Source organism: Schistocerca cancellata, chromosome 8 (genome assembly GCF_023864275.1).
Source record: "Schistocerca cancellata isolate TAMUIC-IGC-003103 chromosome 8, iqSchCanc2.1, whole genome shotgun sequence".
Classification (NCBI taxonomy): Eukaryota; Metazoa; Arthropoda; class Insecta; order Orthoptera; family Acrididae; genus Schistocerca; species Schistocerca cancellata.
In genome coordinates, this window is record NC_064633.1 from 27,094,488 (window position 1) to 27,111,601 (window position 17,114).

General features: G+C 39.4%; 2 protein-coding genes across 4 annotated transcripts in view; one reads left to right on the forward strand and one right to left on the reverse strand.

The window, feature by feature from the left end:
- LOC126095051 (serine protease HTRA2, mitochondrial) overlaps window positions 1–12,328 on the reverse strand; it is a 247,630-nt gene extending 235,302 nt beyond the window's left edge. The window contains exons 1-3 of the mRNA XM_049909731.1: window positions 11,862–12,328; window positions 4,376–4,493; window positions 4,200–4,286 (exon numbers count right to left, since the gene is read on the reverse strand). Coding sequence (XP_049765688.1) covers window positions 4,200–4,286; window positions 4,376–4,493; window positions 11,862–12,262 — 606 coding nt within the window. The 5' untranslated portion in view covers window positions 12,263–12,328. The remainder of the gene's footprint in view (window positions 1–4,199; window positions 4,287–4,375; window positions 4,494–11,861) is intronic.
- A 1,325-nt stretch (window positions 12,329–13,653) lies between these two features.
- LOC126094677 (Bloom syndrome protein homolog) overlaps window positions 13,654–17,114 on the forward strand; it is a 207,352-nt gene continuing 203,891 nt past the window's right edge. For all 3 annotated transcript variants that reach the window (XM_049909187.1, XM_049909188.1, XM_049909189.1), the window contains exons 1-2: window positions 13,654–14,029; window positions 14,119–14,240. In XM_049909187.1, the coding sequence (XP_049765144.1) occupies window positions 13,860–14,029; window positions 14,119–14,240 (292 nt within the window). In that variant the 5' untranslated portion in view covers window positions 13,654–13,859. The remainder of the gene's footprint in view (window positions 14,030–14,118; window positions 14,241–17,114) is intronic.

Genomic DNA, 17,114 nt, shown 5'->3' on the forward strand with positions numbered 1-17,114 from the left:
AGAAATTGGCTACTTGCTCTAAATGTTCAGAAATGTAAAATTTTGTGTTTCATAAAAAGAAAAAAACATAGGATCCTATGACTATAATATCAATGAGTCACTGTTGGAACCATCCAACTTGTACAAAATACCTGGGTGTAACACCTGAGTAAAGTAATCATCATCATCATCATCATCATCATCATCATCTTTTAAGACTGATTATGCCTTTCAGCATTCAGTCTGGAGCATAGCCCCCCTTATAAAATTCCTCCATGATCCCCTATTCAGTGCTATCATTGGTGCCTCTTCTGATGTTAAACCTATTACTTCAAAATCATTATTAACCAAATCCAGGTACCTTCTCCTTGGTCTGCCCCGACTCCTCCTACCCTCTACTGCTGAACCCATGGGTCTCTTGGGTAACCTTACTTCTCCCATGCGTGTAACATGACCCCACCATCTAAGCCTCTTTGCCCTGACTGCTACATCTATAGAGTTCATTCCCAGTTTTTCTTTGATTTCCTCATTGTGGACACCCTCCTGCCATTGTTCCCATCTACTAGTACCTGCAATCATCCTAGCTACTTTCATATCCGTAACCTCAACCTTGTTGATAAGGTAACCTGAATCCACCCAGCTTTTGCTCCCATGCAACAAAGTTGGTCGAAAGATTGAACGGTGCACAGATAACTTAGTCTTGGTACTGACTTCCTTCTTGCAGAAGAGAGTAGATCGTAGCTGAGCGCTCACTGTATTAGCTTTCCTACACCTCGCTTCCAGTTCTTTCACTATGTTGCCATCCTGTGAGAATATGCATCCTAAGTACTTGAAACCGTCCACCTGTTCTAACTTTGTTCCTCCTATTTGGCACTCAATCCGTTTATATTTCTTTCCCACTGACATTACTTTCGTTTTGGAGATGCTAATCTTCATACCATAGTCCTTACATTTCTGATCTAGCTCTGAAATATTACTTTGCAAAATTTCAATCGAATCTGCCATCACAACTAAGTCATCCGCATATGCGAGACTGCTTATTTTGTGTTCACGTATCTTTATCTCACCCAGCCAGTCTACAGTTTTCAACATATGATCCATAAATAATATGAACAACAGTGGAGACAGGTTGCAGCCTTGTCTTACCCCTGAAACTACTCTGAACCATGAACTCAATTTACCGTCAACTCCAACTGCTGCCTGACTATCCATGTAAAGACCTTTAATTGCTTGCAAAAGTTTGCCTCCTATTCCATAATCTCATAGAACAGACAATAACTTCCTCCTAGGAACCCGGTCATATGCCTTTTCTAGATCTATAAAGCATAGATACAATTTCCTGTTCCACTCATAACACTTCTCCATTATTTGCCGTAAGCTAAAGATCTGGTCCTGACAACCTCTAAGAGGCCTAAACCCACACTGATTTTCATCCAATTGGTCCTCAACTAATACTCGCACTTTCCTTTCAACAATACCTGAGAAGATTTTACCCACAACACTGATTAAAGAGATACCTCTGTAGTTGTTACAATCTTTTCTGTTTTCATGTTTAAATATTGGTGTGATTACTGCTTTTGTCCAGTCTGATGGAACCTGTCCCAACTCCCAGGCCTCGGACCTTTGGAGGTGACAGAGTCCCACCTCTAACTGACAAACCAGGGACTCCTAAGATACGACTTGGCAAACAAATGGTAATGAGATGGGGAGCTATTAATATCAATGGGGGCTACTCTGGAAAGAAGGTAGAGCTGGCAGAGGCTGCAAGTAAGATGGGACTGGACGTTTTAGCTGTTAGTGACATTCGGGTAAGGGGTGAGAAAGAAGAGGAAGTGGGAGAATACAAGGTCTACCTGTCAGGAGTCAAAGCAGGAATAGCACAATGGGGTGTAGGGCTTTACATCAGGAAAGAAATGGAACCCAGCGTAGTTGCAATAAGGTATGTAACCGAACGACTGATGTGGATAGATTTGACAGTGTCTAGCAAGAAAATTAGGATTGTGTCAGTATATACGCATTGTGAAGGGACAGATCACGATAAGATGGATAGTTTTTATGAGGCACTCAGTGATGTAGTAGTTAGAGTAAAGGACAAGGACAGCGTTCTGCTCATGGGTGATTTTAACGCCAGGATTGGAAATCGAACAGAAGGGTATGAAAAGGTTATGGGTAAATTTGGAGAGGATATGGAGGCCAACAGGAACGGGAAACAACTCTTGGATTTCTGTGCCAGTATGGGCTTAGTAATCACAAACTCCTTTTTTAAACATAAGAACATTCACTGGTATACTTGGGAAGGCAGGGGAACCAGATCTGTCATTGACTATATAATAACAGATCAGGAATTCAGGAAGGCTGTGAGGGACACACGTGCATTCAGGGGATTCTTTGATGACACTGCTCATTATTTAATCTGCAGTGAAATTGGGATTGTGAGGTCGAAAGTGCAGGAGGTCAGGTCCATATGTAGGAGGATAAGAGTGGAGAAACTTCAGGATAAGGAAATCAGGCACAAGTACATAACAGCGATCTCAAAAAGGTACCAGTTAGTTGAATGTAGTCAATTACAGTCATTGGAAAAGAAATGGACAAGGTACAGGGACGCAGTACTAGAAGTGGCGAAAGAATGTCTTGGAACAGTAGTGTGTAAAAGTAGGATGAAGCAAACAGCTTGGTGGAATGACACAGTAAAGGCAGCCTGTAAAAGAAAAAGAAGGCGTATCAAAAATGGCTACATACTAGAACTCAGGTAGACAGAGAAAGTTATGTTGAAGAAAGAAACAAAGCCAAACAGATAATTGCAGCATCCAAGAAGAAATCTTGGGAAGACTTTGGAAACAGGTTGGAGACTATGGGTCAAGCTGCTGGAAAACCATTCTGGAGTGTAATTAGCAGTCTTCCAAAGGGAGGTAAGAAGGAAATGACAAGTATTTTGGACAGGTCAGGAAAACTGCTGGTGAATCCTGTGGATGCCTTGGGCAGATGGAGGGAATATTTTGAAGAGTTGCTCAATGTAGGTGAAAATACGATCAGTAATGTTTCAGATTTCGAGGTAGAATGGGATAGGAATGATGATGGAAATAGGATCACATTTGAGGAAGTGGAGAAAATGGTCAATAGATTGCAGTGCAATAAAGCAGCTGGGGTGAATGAAATTAAGTCGGAACTCATCAAATACAGCGGAATGTAAGGTCTTAAATGGCTACACAGGATAATTGAATTGAGTAAAGTAATGCATCAAAAAATAGTAACACAGGAAAACAGTGTGTACCGCTTTGTAGGGATATGAAATGGAATGATCACATAGGTTCAGTAGTGGGAAAGCAGGTGGTACAGTTCGGTTTATTGGTCAAATACTAGGTTAGTGCAATCAGTACACATAAGAGATTGCTTACCTATTGTTCATACAACTAGTTCTACAATATTGCTCAAATGTTTGAACCCTTAGCAGACAGGACTAACAGGGGATATTGAAAGCGTATAGAGAAGGACAGCACGAATGGTCACAGGTTTGCTTAACCTGTGGGAGAGTCTGACAGAGATACTGGAGGAACTGAACTGGCAGACTCTTGAAGACAGACATAAACTATCCTGAGAAAGTCTATTAATACAGTTTCAAGAACCAGCTTTAAATGACTACTCTAGGGATATACACAACTCCCTATGTATCGCTCACATAGGGATCATGAGGATAAGATTAGAACAATTACTGCAGGCACAGAGGCATTCAAACAATCATTCTTCCTGCACTCTATACGTGAAGGGAACAGGAAGAAACCCTAATAACTGGTACAATGGGACATACCCTCTGGCACGCAACTTGTGGTGGTTTGCAGAGTATAGATATAGATTTCTACCTCTGAAAGTGATTTCTCCAGTTTTACACCAACAATCATCTGATCCCCTGATAAGTGTAAAAGAGGGGCAATAGTGTAAAATGTTTATGCCAATCTGGACTGCTTTTTATTAAAATAAATGTCATATTTTTATATGGGCCTGTTAGCAGCCCTGATATTTCACCTCCAGAAGATAAGTATTGGCCAGAAATTTTGACTCAGAATTCTATAGTTTAAAAGTTTCAGGCAATTATTTTACCTCTCTACTGCAGTCTGTAATTTCATTTTTAATGTGTTGAAGCATTATGTTGAGACACATTACATTTGTGTGTAAGTGAATGAAATTAATGTGCCACAGTTTCACAAAAATTATGATTCACTTACACAAGGTATGCGAACAGTGGCCAGATCAGATTTTATGTCAATATCTTCCACAACTCCTCTGTAAGTCTTTCCATCTTTAAGTCTGACCTGTAACACATCACAATGAACTGAAAATCAAACAAAGTAATGAACAAACTTTCAAAGCCTACAACACATTATAGTTGTACAGCACTTACCTGCACAGTACTGTTTGGTTTATTAATAACAACATGTGCATTTGTGAGGATTAGGCCATCTTCTTTAACAATGAAACCCGACCCATTTGATGCTGCAGGGGCACTGAAGAAGTCAGTCCTTTGAGGAAGAAAGCTCTGTGTAAGAACAATACAAGATCTGTAAGATACTACCACTGTTTCATTTCCTTAAAAATGAAGATCTGGTTCAAATGCAAGCAATTACCATACTTTTAAAGAATAATTGATTAACACAATGGCTTTGTAAGAACACATACATTCTGATTTTTTGAAAAGGCAATCCCACTCATCATCTCATTTTTGAACACAACTGTATGCAATGAATCAATACATAGGTTGGGTAGATGGCTGGCTGGGATCAAGGGACCAAACAGAGAGAACATCAGTTCCTCGTTCATGAGATAGTTTAACTGTAGTTAGTGATATTTGCAAGAAAATTGACTGAATTATGAAAGTATGTAGGTGTGGTAAAACTAAGGTACTGAAAGTAATATTGATGACAGATCTGTGAAATAATTTAAAGAGAAGTAGAGGTGTTAGTCCATTATAGTCCAAGTGTTAAAGATGGGAACAGCACCCCTAATCATCAGAGCTTGTACGTAGGTCAGAGAACAGACGAGAGTTCCCTGACATCTAATCTGTGGCGAGTGAACATCATTTGCATCAGACCACACATTAACCTAATTAAGGGTGAAGACAATTGCAGAATAAAAAATGCCATCTAGAAGGGAGTACCGTAATAGTAAAAGTGAGAAGGCTAAAAACATAATGGGCATCAGTTGGAGCAACAATAATAAAATAAAGTGAAAGAAATAATCAGCCCAGTAGGCAGTGGGGCCAGGCGAGAATCCTCTGGGCCTCTGCATGTGACAGGAGCAGTCCTTCCTACAGTTGTCCCACCCCTGATCTGTTATAGTCAAAGTGCTAAACATGGGAACAGCACCCACTTATCAGAGCGTTACACCCTAAAATGGAAAGAGAGGTGCAGCACAGGGAAGACTAAAACTTTAGGCTTTAGATTGGTCCTAATCTGTGGTCTGGGTACTAAGGGTACTAACCCCGGTGTGTGTGTGTGTGGGGGGGGGGGGGGGGCGTTGTCAGGGGGCGAGGGGTTGGGTGTGGGAAAACAACAAACATTGCAATTTAAGGGAGTTAAATGGAGGTTCCAACAGACGGCCTTGAGGCACATTACAACAATAAACTGACCCAAGTGCACAATTCAGGTGATCAGTGCCCCTAGTACACAAGAAGAATTTGATAAGTTGGATGATTAGGAAGTTGTCAGATTGTGACTACCTAAGTGAGTAAGAGGTGGTACCATTGGAACTAAAGAGTTAAGATCCCCACTTTGGTAAGGAGACTGTCTATTGGCCTAGACCAGTAGACACCAGTGGCCAGTCCTACTCCACAAAGATTGACTGGCTCCAATAATTTCAGAGTCTAAGCTGTCACTGAGCAATAAACATGGCAACCATAGTTCAACTGGGACAAAACCAGGACCCAGTAAATATGGAATAGAATAGAGTAATTGCACCAATCAGAGGTGTGGGAAGTACAAACTGTTAAGGTTCTCTGTGCAGATAGCTTCAAGCTGATGACTATTGGCAGCAATGTCAGCCTTTTATCATAAAGGAGTCCCAAAAAAAAGTAGGATTGTGCAAACAACGTTGACATGTTGGGTACCCAAGTAAGAGTTCTGGGTTATGATGGACTGTGGTACTATGACAGAAATGCGTGCCTCACATTTTTTCAGGAGATAAGTGGAAGCCATGGGAAAAGATACAAGCTCAGGCACTTTGGATGATGACTTGGAGCTGGTATTCAGCCAAGGGTATAATTTAGAGCCACACCAAAAGTAAGGTTCATCAACATAACAGTGTGGAGGTAATCAATGGCGCAGCAGAGGGCACTAGTCCATTGATGGTGGTGAGGAAGAGCATAACACTTGGCATGGAACTCTCCTCTCTTGGAACCATTGCGAGTTCAGTGATGCACCAATTCTAGGGTAGATTGTGGATCACCCCCCACAGAGACTATGGTGAATGGGGGCCAAAAGGCTTTGTGATTTGACAACCCAGCATAATTGGCAGGCTAGCCTAGCTGTTTGCAAAGCATGTCAGAAAGGTTAATCCGTTAGTAGTTGCTGATGAATATGAGATTTTGCCTGGTTTTAGGTTGCGAGAAATACTATCTCACCATTACAAAGGTAAAGCACATCCTATCCAAAATCAGCCAAAGACTTCGAATATAAGCTGCCTTTGAGTAACAACATCTGATTATGAATTGAATCTGTCCCTGGGGATGTGTTGTGTGATGAGCCAAGAGCCAGCTGCAATTCCAAGTCAGTGAAAGATTCAGGCCCTATTATACATAGCACACAAAGTGCCACTGAGGAATAAATGCTTCAAACTGAAATTAGAACAGTGAGATAAAAGCAGCTGCAAATAGTTTTCAACCCACTCTCATATGACAAGATGTCAAAGACACAAGGGAAGGAACAGACAGACAAAAACAACAACCATACCCACACCAGAACAGTGTGCATTCCCTACTCTGTTGCCATTTCAGAGAAAATTGCTACTGGATTGAGGTCATACAATGTAAGAGTAGCTTTTAACCACTGGCAATAAAATATGTGATAACTGCAACACAAGATAAAATCTATTACAAACAAATTTTTCAACTCTGGCATCAACAAGATAAAGTGCAATGACTGCCAAGTACACTATGAAGGTCAGACCGGGTGAAGCTTCTGAACACAAAAATGCATTTTGGTACACCAATCCCATTGAATCTGCCATAGCTACTGATATTAATGACAAAGGACATGTTTTTGACAACACAGATAATGATAAATAATACTTATAAAATAAATATAGGTCACAAATTGAACATCTTCTAACTGATGATTTTTATGCCCAACAGAAAACATAGGAAAATGTACTCAAGATAAAGACGAGGCAGTGGCCATGAACTTTTTAAGCCAAGCTTCTAGGGCATACCAGAAAGTACACAGTATCTTTTACTATATATCTAGTCTTTAGTGATCTAAATCGGAGAACAACCCCAAATCATGAAACCAATACAGTAACAAATAAACTCGAATATATGCTTGTAAGCTTTTTTCCTGCAATAGGTCATAAAAATTTTAACATTTATATACATGTTTTCTGTATCACTGATTTGCAGTGCAAGTTGATAATGCTCTTAGACTTCTGAGACAATATTTCTACATTTGTACTACAATCTCTGGACTGTCTGTGTCCTTGGTTCTTGCTTGTTTGGCAATTTAATGTTGAAAAGGTGTATTTGTTATTACACTTAGGTTTGTTTTATTTTTTTAAATTTTTAATTCCTAATTATACATTCTTTATAGTGAAATGAAGTTCAAAATGGATAAGTGGCTATATCCAGCAAACAAAATTGTGATGTAAACCACTGATAGACCTGAATATAACGATGTAGACTCCTGAAACTCATTGTGCGAGAAAGTAAATGAGTGACACAGAGATAATGGTTTTAATTTAAGCTATATTTTATTGAAGTAAAGCAAAAAAGGGTACCCAATGAATTTGAAAAAAGCACACCATTCCCATTTCCAAGAAGAGTCTCCTGGTAAACATCATGATTATAGGCCTACACCACTGACATCAATCTGTTGCAGAATGGTGGAGCATGTTCACAATACACTTTATGATGGTTTTGGAGGATGAATATTACACTTCCAAAAATCTATATGGATTCTGCAAACCGATAGATATGAAACTTGGCTCACTATGTTTGTACACGAAATCCAGAGTGCCACAGACGGAGGTACCCAAGTTGATACTGTGTTCCTTACCTTCTCGAAGGCATTTGATATAGTCTAAACTGTCTTTTAGTGAACAAAATAGCAAAATTGACAACTATAAATGTAATGTCATGCACACTGCAAGGGAGAGTTGTAGGACCATTATTATAATTTATAATAATGATTCAGTGGACAATTCTAAAAGCTCCATAAGGCTATTTGCAGATGATGATGATATCTAGAGAGCTATTTCAGTGTCAGAAGATTGTAGTGAAATGCAAGAAGTCCTGGAGAGGAGTGACTACTGGTGTAGGGATTGGAAGTTAACCATGAACATACATAACTGGAAGCATCCGAAACCAGCTGTCTGCTTTGAGCTGGGACATAATGGTGATGATGTGTGGCATCACTATGGTGTGGTGTTTTTGAGTTGGTCCATGTTTGTAGATGTCACATTGTTGTATTTGATAGCATCCTCTGGTGGTTATGTCGATGTGATGAGTTTAACATGTGGTATTGCGTGCCACTTGGCTCTTGGTCTTGGTTATCACTGTGGTGACGAGGGCTTACTCAAGTCTGGGTAGTCAGTGCTTTAACGTGGATTTGGAAGTGTTTGCTTTGTATTCAGTGAGTTATTAAGGTCTTTTTCTTTTATTTATGTGTCTGATATTTTTGTTAGGCCTGATTACTTTAGTGTTCATCGTTTTGGGTGTGCCTGTGTGAGTGTTTTTTATGTGTGTGGTATTTCAGTTGTTTTAACTGATCTAGAGAATATGGGGGTTTCTGGGTTTTGGAGCTGTTGGGGTTTTTGGTTTCGGTTGTGGTTTATGAGTTATGTGGGTATGTGAAGTTTCTGGTTTTTCCTATTAATGGTTTGCCAAGAGATGCTGGGAGATGCACGTGTTGGTTTTGTGGTATTGAGGGCTTCATTTCAGCTATATACAACTAGCTGAGTGTATCATTCCTGCTGGTTTTAGTGTTACAGGATTATGTCATATGGTCAGACTTTTTTTAAATTTGTAATATCTGTTTTGTATTGCTATATATTTAGCTTGTCCCTGCACTAAACCTACGTTTGTCCTGTTAGTTTCATTTTATTGTTGGAGTCAGACATTTTTGTGTCTCTCTATTTTTGTTCGCATTTGTTGGTATGAGTACATAGTGACAAAATGGTTGCCATTACGTATATGCTGGAAGTACATGTTCCTGCCATACTGATGACATTATGGGTCAAACTAGACAGGTTGAACTGGATGCTTCCCTAATGCATATTGCACATAAATACATGCCGTTTCTTTCCACTATGGTGACATACCACTGGAAAGAGTAACAACTGCAAAATACCTAGGAATAACCATCCAGAGTGACCTAAAGCAGAATGACCACATTAAACAAATAGCAGTAAAAGCAGATTTCAGACGTAGTTTCATTAGCAGTATAATAAAGAAATGCAATTTATCAAGAAAAGAAATGGCTTACAAAACACTTGTCCAACTGTGTCTTGAGTATTGTTCATCAGTCTGGTCAGGTTTAGTGGAAGAGACACAGAAGATCCACTGCACAGCACAGGATTGTTTACGTACACTCTCAACCAGGGTGGTTGTAATTTAACCAGGCCCAATGTAGATCATGCACTTTTTTGGAAAGCCCATTACAAAACAGCCACAAAGCCCAATAAAACAGAACTATATATAATTAACATATGAAATGTTACATAGTTAGCCTCACACAAAATAAAAAGAGCCATTATATTTAGTGATGGCATTATTTACTGCCACAAGAATTTATTTGATTAATACTGTGTTTTAACCCTTCTTGAAATATAAGAAACACAGTTAAATAACATTTACATTTCAAATAAACAACTTGTCTGTATACAGAACTGTAATGACTTTAAAGTAGAATTTAGGTCTTTTCTCTGCAAAATAATTTCTTAATTATGACCAAACAAGCCTTTAGGTGGAGAATATTCTCTTAATGGATGCTCTCTCTTTCTCTCTCTCTCTGTTTCAGTTTTTTTCTTTTCCGTTTTCTTTCTTGAGGGGTTGTGTGTCACAAAGTTTTACTGTTGAAATTTGGAGTGCACAAACCCAGACGAGTCACACAACACACATCCCATAAAATGATCTCTGTGAAATTACAGATTACATGAAGCTTGTTCTTCCCACAAACCATTTGTGAATGGAAAAAAACAGAGCAGAAAAGAGAGCGATAACAGGAGCAGCCTCCATAAGGAGGCTCATGGGGGTAGACATAGATATAAGATTGATCTCTAAGTATTGTCAGCTGAAATGGTTTATGGTGAATCACTGCGTATACCATGTGAATTTGCTGACCTGATTACTACACATCCATCAGATGTTAATCTACCACATTTTGTTGTAAATTTGTGTGACTTCATTGTTCATTCACCCGCAAACCATCTCCATACTTTGTTTGACACGTACATCAGAACTTGCAAAGCTGTATGCGTGTGCTGTTATGAGCAGATGCTGTCCAACTAGTACTTCAAGCACCATACACTGATCCACACCAGGTGAGAAGAGAGGGCAGAATACTCTCTTTGTTATTAAATGACAAACCTGCGCAGTGTCTCTAAACAGACTTAAATCAGCATATCCATTTCTACAAATGCCTAACCTTGTGCCTCTGCCTGCTACCTGAGCAGACATTACTGGCTTCGGTTTCTGAAACCACCTCTGACTGACAGGGATAATCAGGTCTGCATAACCACTTTTTTAAGCAACATTTTTCAGATGGCTTTCCACTTCAACTGGGGAGGGGTGCGGGTGCGGGGGTGTAACGCGTAATGCAATGGAAAACTACTCACTATGTCTCACAGTGCTTGAAGCTTTCACAGCAGAGATGTGAGATTTTGCATTGGATATTGTTTTTGTTGCTCAATAAAGGCAAAATGTTCTTTGGTAGGCAACTTAAGTTAGTGTGCAAAAAATGTGTGGTTATGGTTACATCTTTCTCTGGGGGCTTGTAATATCAAAAATTCATTGCAGGAGACGGTGGGGAGCTAACACTCATGACCACAGTAGTAACAATTTCACTTAACGGCACCGTGTATTAAGGGCAGACGATGCTGCCGTTGGCTAATTTTGTACCAACCAATACCAACTACTACTGATATACTAATATTGATATTTATGGACGTATTTCTGGATTATATATGGCAAGTGTAAATTGGTAACGGAGCAGAAACATCGAACATGAAAGGAACTTAGAGAAGTGTGGTACAAATAATCTTACGGAACAAATAATGTCTCATGACATCGCAGTCGACTGCAGAGAAATTAAGCAGGTGTGTATATTATTTCATTTTACGTAAGCCTTCTTGTTAATTTTTGATGATATTTCAGGAACGTATTCACATTTCGAAAAGTAGGCCTGTAACATTTAGAATCCCGCAACGAATGCTCAGCAGACGGATCTTAAAGAAAGCTACTACAAGTACACTGAGGTTTTTGTATTTCCCTAAGTGACAAACAGGTGATGCTTTCATTCTTAAGTCACATAAACATGTTTCCAGCAATACACAAACACAGCCAGCAATTATGTTATACCAATTGATATGCTTGAGACTATCGTATTTAAATATTTTTCTTACCTTGACAGACTTATCAATATATTTTATGTCTCCTTCTACTAAAATTTTCGAGACAAACGTACCTTCTACTATCTTTCACTTCAATGTACACAACCGATGGTGCCACCTGGTCAACAATATCAGCAATGAAATTATGCATAAATCGTGGAGTCATTTTTCCCTTTCCTCTGCCACTGTCATCTATAGCTGCAGCACACACTGAGGGAAAAGGTAAAATTCCCACATCCTGACGACTTGTTCGAAATACATAACCCAGTCCAATGCCAACGCATGCTGTCAAGACCAGGCCCTTCCTACTATGAACGGTGTTTTTTCTCTCTCTGTCTTGTTGAAAGTTCGATGATGCCGATACTTTCCAGTTACTCGAATTATTTGGAAGCAGTTCATTTGCATTATATGATACTAAATGTCGTATCTTACGACTGAACGGAAACACTCTAATAAAACACTTTATAACAGACATTGTTCGACGTGAACATAACCATCCCTTCTACTTCTACGGATCACTGACCACAAGTGAATGCAGACTCTGGCGATTTTCTTTTGTCGTCAATGACTATTATCTTTGTTTCGTAACACTGACAATTTGATTGTAAGCCGTAAAGACGAGGAAGGAATACAACGCAAATGTTGTGTAGGAGGATTCTCGGAAGTTTTTGACGTTCGCGGGGAACGTTGGCGTCGTCTGCAGTGTCGAGATGACAATGGACAAGCAAAGCTTCTACATTACTTACACGAAGAGTGTAGTAGAAATATCTTAGATTGTCGGAAGCGCGCATTTCGAATTTTATTAAAAGCCGTCTACGAAGATTGTCTTCCATAAACATTCTGGCATAGCCTTACTACGCGACTGCTAACTTGTTTCCCCGCCTAGCGGACGATCGGTAAAATCCGATTCACATGTCAACTGAACGGAACGGAACTTAGGCGACATCAACGACAAACGGTGGAGTGTACAACAGATCAGACACTATGTCACATAAAGAAGCTGTTGAAATGCGAAAGGCGGCCGGAGTGGCCGAGCGGTTCTAGGCGCTACAGTCTGGAACCGCGCGACCGCTACGGTCCTGCCTCGGGCATGGATGTGTGTGATGCCCTTAGGTTAGTTAGGTTTAAGTAGGTCTAAGTTCTAGGGGACTGACGACCACAGCAGGCAAGTCCCATAGTGCTCAGAGCCATTTGAACCATTTTTTGAAATGCTAAACAGTCACTAACGTAAATGTCTCCGGTTGTTAATTATCAGGATTTATATTCTAGCCTTTCTGCAGGTTATGTTGGCCATTTACAATTAGTATTCTGCTTTTAAGTGTGCTCCTCAGTTATAACAAGAACCCAGGGTAAAGCGTCCGATATACTTGCAAGGTTTTGGGCTAATGCTAAGGAAAGCTGGGAGTGCAAATACAGTGTTAAGTGGACTAGCTCCACGCATTTCGCATATACATACAGATCTTGAGATATCATACGTCACGTTATAAGTTTCTGCTGTCAATCGCGACTAACGCGCTGTACGCCATTCACAGCTCGAGCTCATGGTTCGATGTGAGTTCTCTTCCGTCAGCTCAGCTCCTTCATAAATGTTTATTTGTTGGTACAAGTCAATGACGGTGCATACAAGTGAATTCCCTGCGCGTTATTTGCGAATGCGCCTTCTCTTGTGTCCGCTTCGGTGTAAAGGGGGTTTAATATAATCTTACACTGCGAATACAGATAACGTTTTGATACAAAAAAATTCAAAGTAAACAAATGAAGTATGAACTATGAAGAATATAAACAGACCACAAACTATCACTCTGACCAAAGAAGTGCAAGTAAAGGCGCTCTCGTTTTCGGCGCTCAAAGTCAACGATGTTTATGATTACATGTGATGTATGGTTCCACAACACTCAACAGAAACACTGTTGTGTCAGCGTGTAATAGTGTATGAGAGTTGTCCGTGCTTGTACGTCTACTTGTGTCTTTTAAAGCCAATTTCTATTGATGTATATACATCACATGCACTGTTTTGTTGTGGTTTACGTTTTGGACATCACTAGTTCAAATGTTCCGATCAATACTGTGCAATGAGTAGCAAGTTTGTTTTCAAAAAGAAGAGTTCTATAACTTCAGAGCAGCAGAAAAGAGCGCAGACGACACTAGGCACATATTTTTCTAAAAAGATATCAATAGATTCCTGTGATGAATTGCCAGCTCATAAGAAGGATGACAACGAATTACTGACTTACGCAAATAGGTTAGTTTAGTTTCGGTATTATGGTTGTAAGATAACAACAGCTGTCAGACTTTTGTAGTAATTATATTTATTTACGTTTCAAATATTAGCAACAACGTTGTGACGACCAACAAATATTCTTCACATACCACGAACAATGGACAATCATCAGATGACTGGGAATCACAGGATGAGTTTGAAGTTCCACCGAAGAAGCACAATACTTCAAGAGGTGAGTTTGGGTCTCTGTGTTGAAAATATGTGCTGAATTAGCCTATAGTGGCTGGCAACTGTTTGTATCCCTTTAAACACTATAATGGGGAACTATGATAGCTAGTGCACACCAGTGTAATCCCAGTTTTGATATCCCTATGTGGTATTCATGTTGAAGAAAGCAGTATATTCCTGCCTACTTACGAAACTTAACAGAAAAATTTGTGATTAATAGTTTTGCAGCATTGCCCGGATCTTTGTTATGTATCTTTTGCTGACAGTGGAGCCTATCATTTATTAATCAGCTTAAATTTGAGTCTTTTCATTCTGTTACATTGTTCAAACCAGGAGGGTGTAGTCAGCAGGAAGAACTAAACTGGTGTGGATTGGAGTGTGGAATATTAGATCCTTTAACCGGGTACATAGATTAGAGAATGTAATAAGAGAGGTAGACTTGGTAGAAACTAGTGAAGGACAGTGGCAAGACAAATGGGTTTTCTGGGCTGGTCAGTACAGGATTATGAAATTGGGTTAATGCAGGAGTGGATATAGTAATGAATAAGAAAATAGGAATGTAGGTATGCACATGTGAACAGCATAGTAAACTCAGAATCGTAGCCAAGATAGATACAAAGCTGGCACCCAGTGTATTGGTACTGGTTTAAATGCTTGTTAGCTTTGCAGGTGATGCATAAAGAGATAGAATATATCTTGGATTACTTATTTGCACAATAAAATAATGTTGACAGAGAAACACTATGATTGATTACGTATGTGTTACTATATTTGATGAGTTTCTGGCACTATACAAAGGCGTACAAACACAGAACATCTAGCATAGATGCCTGGGAATGCATATAACAGACAGAGAGATCTATACACATAAACTCACTGCCAACATGACAAATATTTTGTAGACAGTATCCTAATGTGCTCACAATAATCTTTGAACTCTGCACCATCTCAGAGCACAGTAGATGGAATGTTATGTTGTTAAACAATACAGTTTTACGAATTTCTGAAATTTGTCTTTACTGAGTGGCTTGGTCAATAAATCGGAAAGCATTTCCTCTGTACAGAAATAGTTTATAGTAATATCCTTCTGTTTTAGATGATACCTAATAAAATGGTGCACCATATCAATGTGTTTGGATTTTACACCTTTTATTTGGTTGTGAGCTAGCTTGGTTGCTCCCACATTGTCACAAAAACATGCTGATTGGCTCAATAATCGGGGTCGAGAGGAATGTTTGATAAGAGTTGTCAACTTTGGCCAGTGATGTAATGTCAGTGGCTGCTGTTGCATCACCTATTGGTGCATATATCCACAGTTTTTTTGTTAGTTGGCAAAGCCAATGAGTATGACAGTTAAAAAACTGTTTGTGGTGACAGACTGATCTATAGCTTTGCTGAAGTCTAGGTTAGGTGGAAGGTGACATTTTGGATTTGAGTTAAAGCCCAGGAATGTGATAATAAAAAAACCTGATTCAGATGACAGACTGATCTGAACCTTAGCCAATTTGGGGGAAAAAATGCCAATAACATCATGTTGTAGTCTTAAATTTTTTCTTTATTTATTTACACGTCAAGTTCTGTAGGACCAAATTGAGGACCAAATCTCCAATGTCATGGAATGTGTCAGTACATGAAATTACAACATAAAAGTAATAACAGATAAAAATAAAATGTTCATGAACCCAAAAAAAGTCAAGCCATAAATTTAAGTAAACACAATCAACAATATAACATAAGAATCAGCTTAATTTTTCAAGGAACTCCTCAACAGAATAGAAGGAGTGACCCACGAGAAAACTCTTCAGTTTTGATTTGAAAGCTCGTGGATTACTGCTAAGATTTTCGAATACTTGTGGTAGCTTATTGAAAATGGCTGCAACAGTGTACTGCACATCTTTCTGCAAAAGAGTTTGAGAGGCCAATGTCAGAATACCCAGACTAGTGAACAGGGGTTGACAAGAGGCTCATGAACTTACACCACTTATTGCCCAAACTGCCCGTTTCTGAGCCAAAAATACCCTTTAAGAGTGGAAGAGTTACCCCGAAATATAATACCATATGACATAAGCGAATTAAAATAAGAAAAGTAGACTAACTTTCGTGTCGAACAACGACTTACTTCAGATATTATTCGAATAATAAAAATGGCAGCATTAAGTCTTTGAACAAGGTGGTTATGGCATTTGCTGCATGTTTCCTGTGTCATTGGTCAATGCTGACGATTTGTATTGAGCATTGTCTATATCCAATAATTGTATGTGGCTCAGTTTCATCCATTGGAGTCCTTAACCATGACACTTCTTGTATGGTGAAAGACAATGCCATATACTCACCTTCAACAATACTCAAAGCCACTATTCTTTGTTTCTTGAAAGATCAAGGTATTAATCCTCCTATCAACTTGAAACAGCTACCACTATAACGTTCTAGATTCCTGTCGTACAGCCGGCCCCTGTGGCTGAGGGGTTCTAGGCACTTCAGACCAGAACCGCGGTGCTGCTACGGTTGCAGATTCGAATCTTGCCTTGGGCATGGATGTGTGTGACGTCCTTAGGTTAGTTAGGTTTAAGTAGTTCTAAGTCTAGGGGACTGATGACCTCAGATGTGAAGTCCCATAGTGCTTAGAGCCATCCTGTTTTACAGTATTTTAATTTGTAATCAACAGTTTCTTTTAAATATCTAAATATTCTTTTCACTGCAACCCAATGTCCATCTTTGTTAATGCTGTATGTAAGTGCTGATTTCCAACAGTATCTGCTGTGTTTAAGACCATACACATGCCTTTTCATGCCAAATTTTACCGTTTTCTTGGGGTGTCGTGTTGACTTTCTCTGGTGGAACCACAAAGTTTCTTCCTCCAGTCCTCCTTTGAGCTATG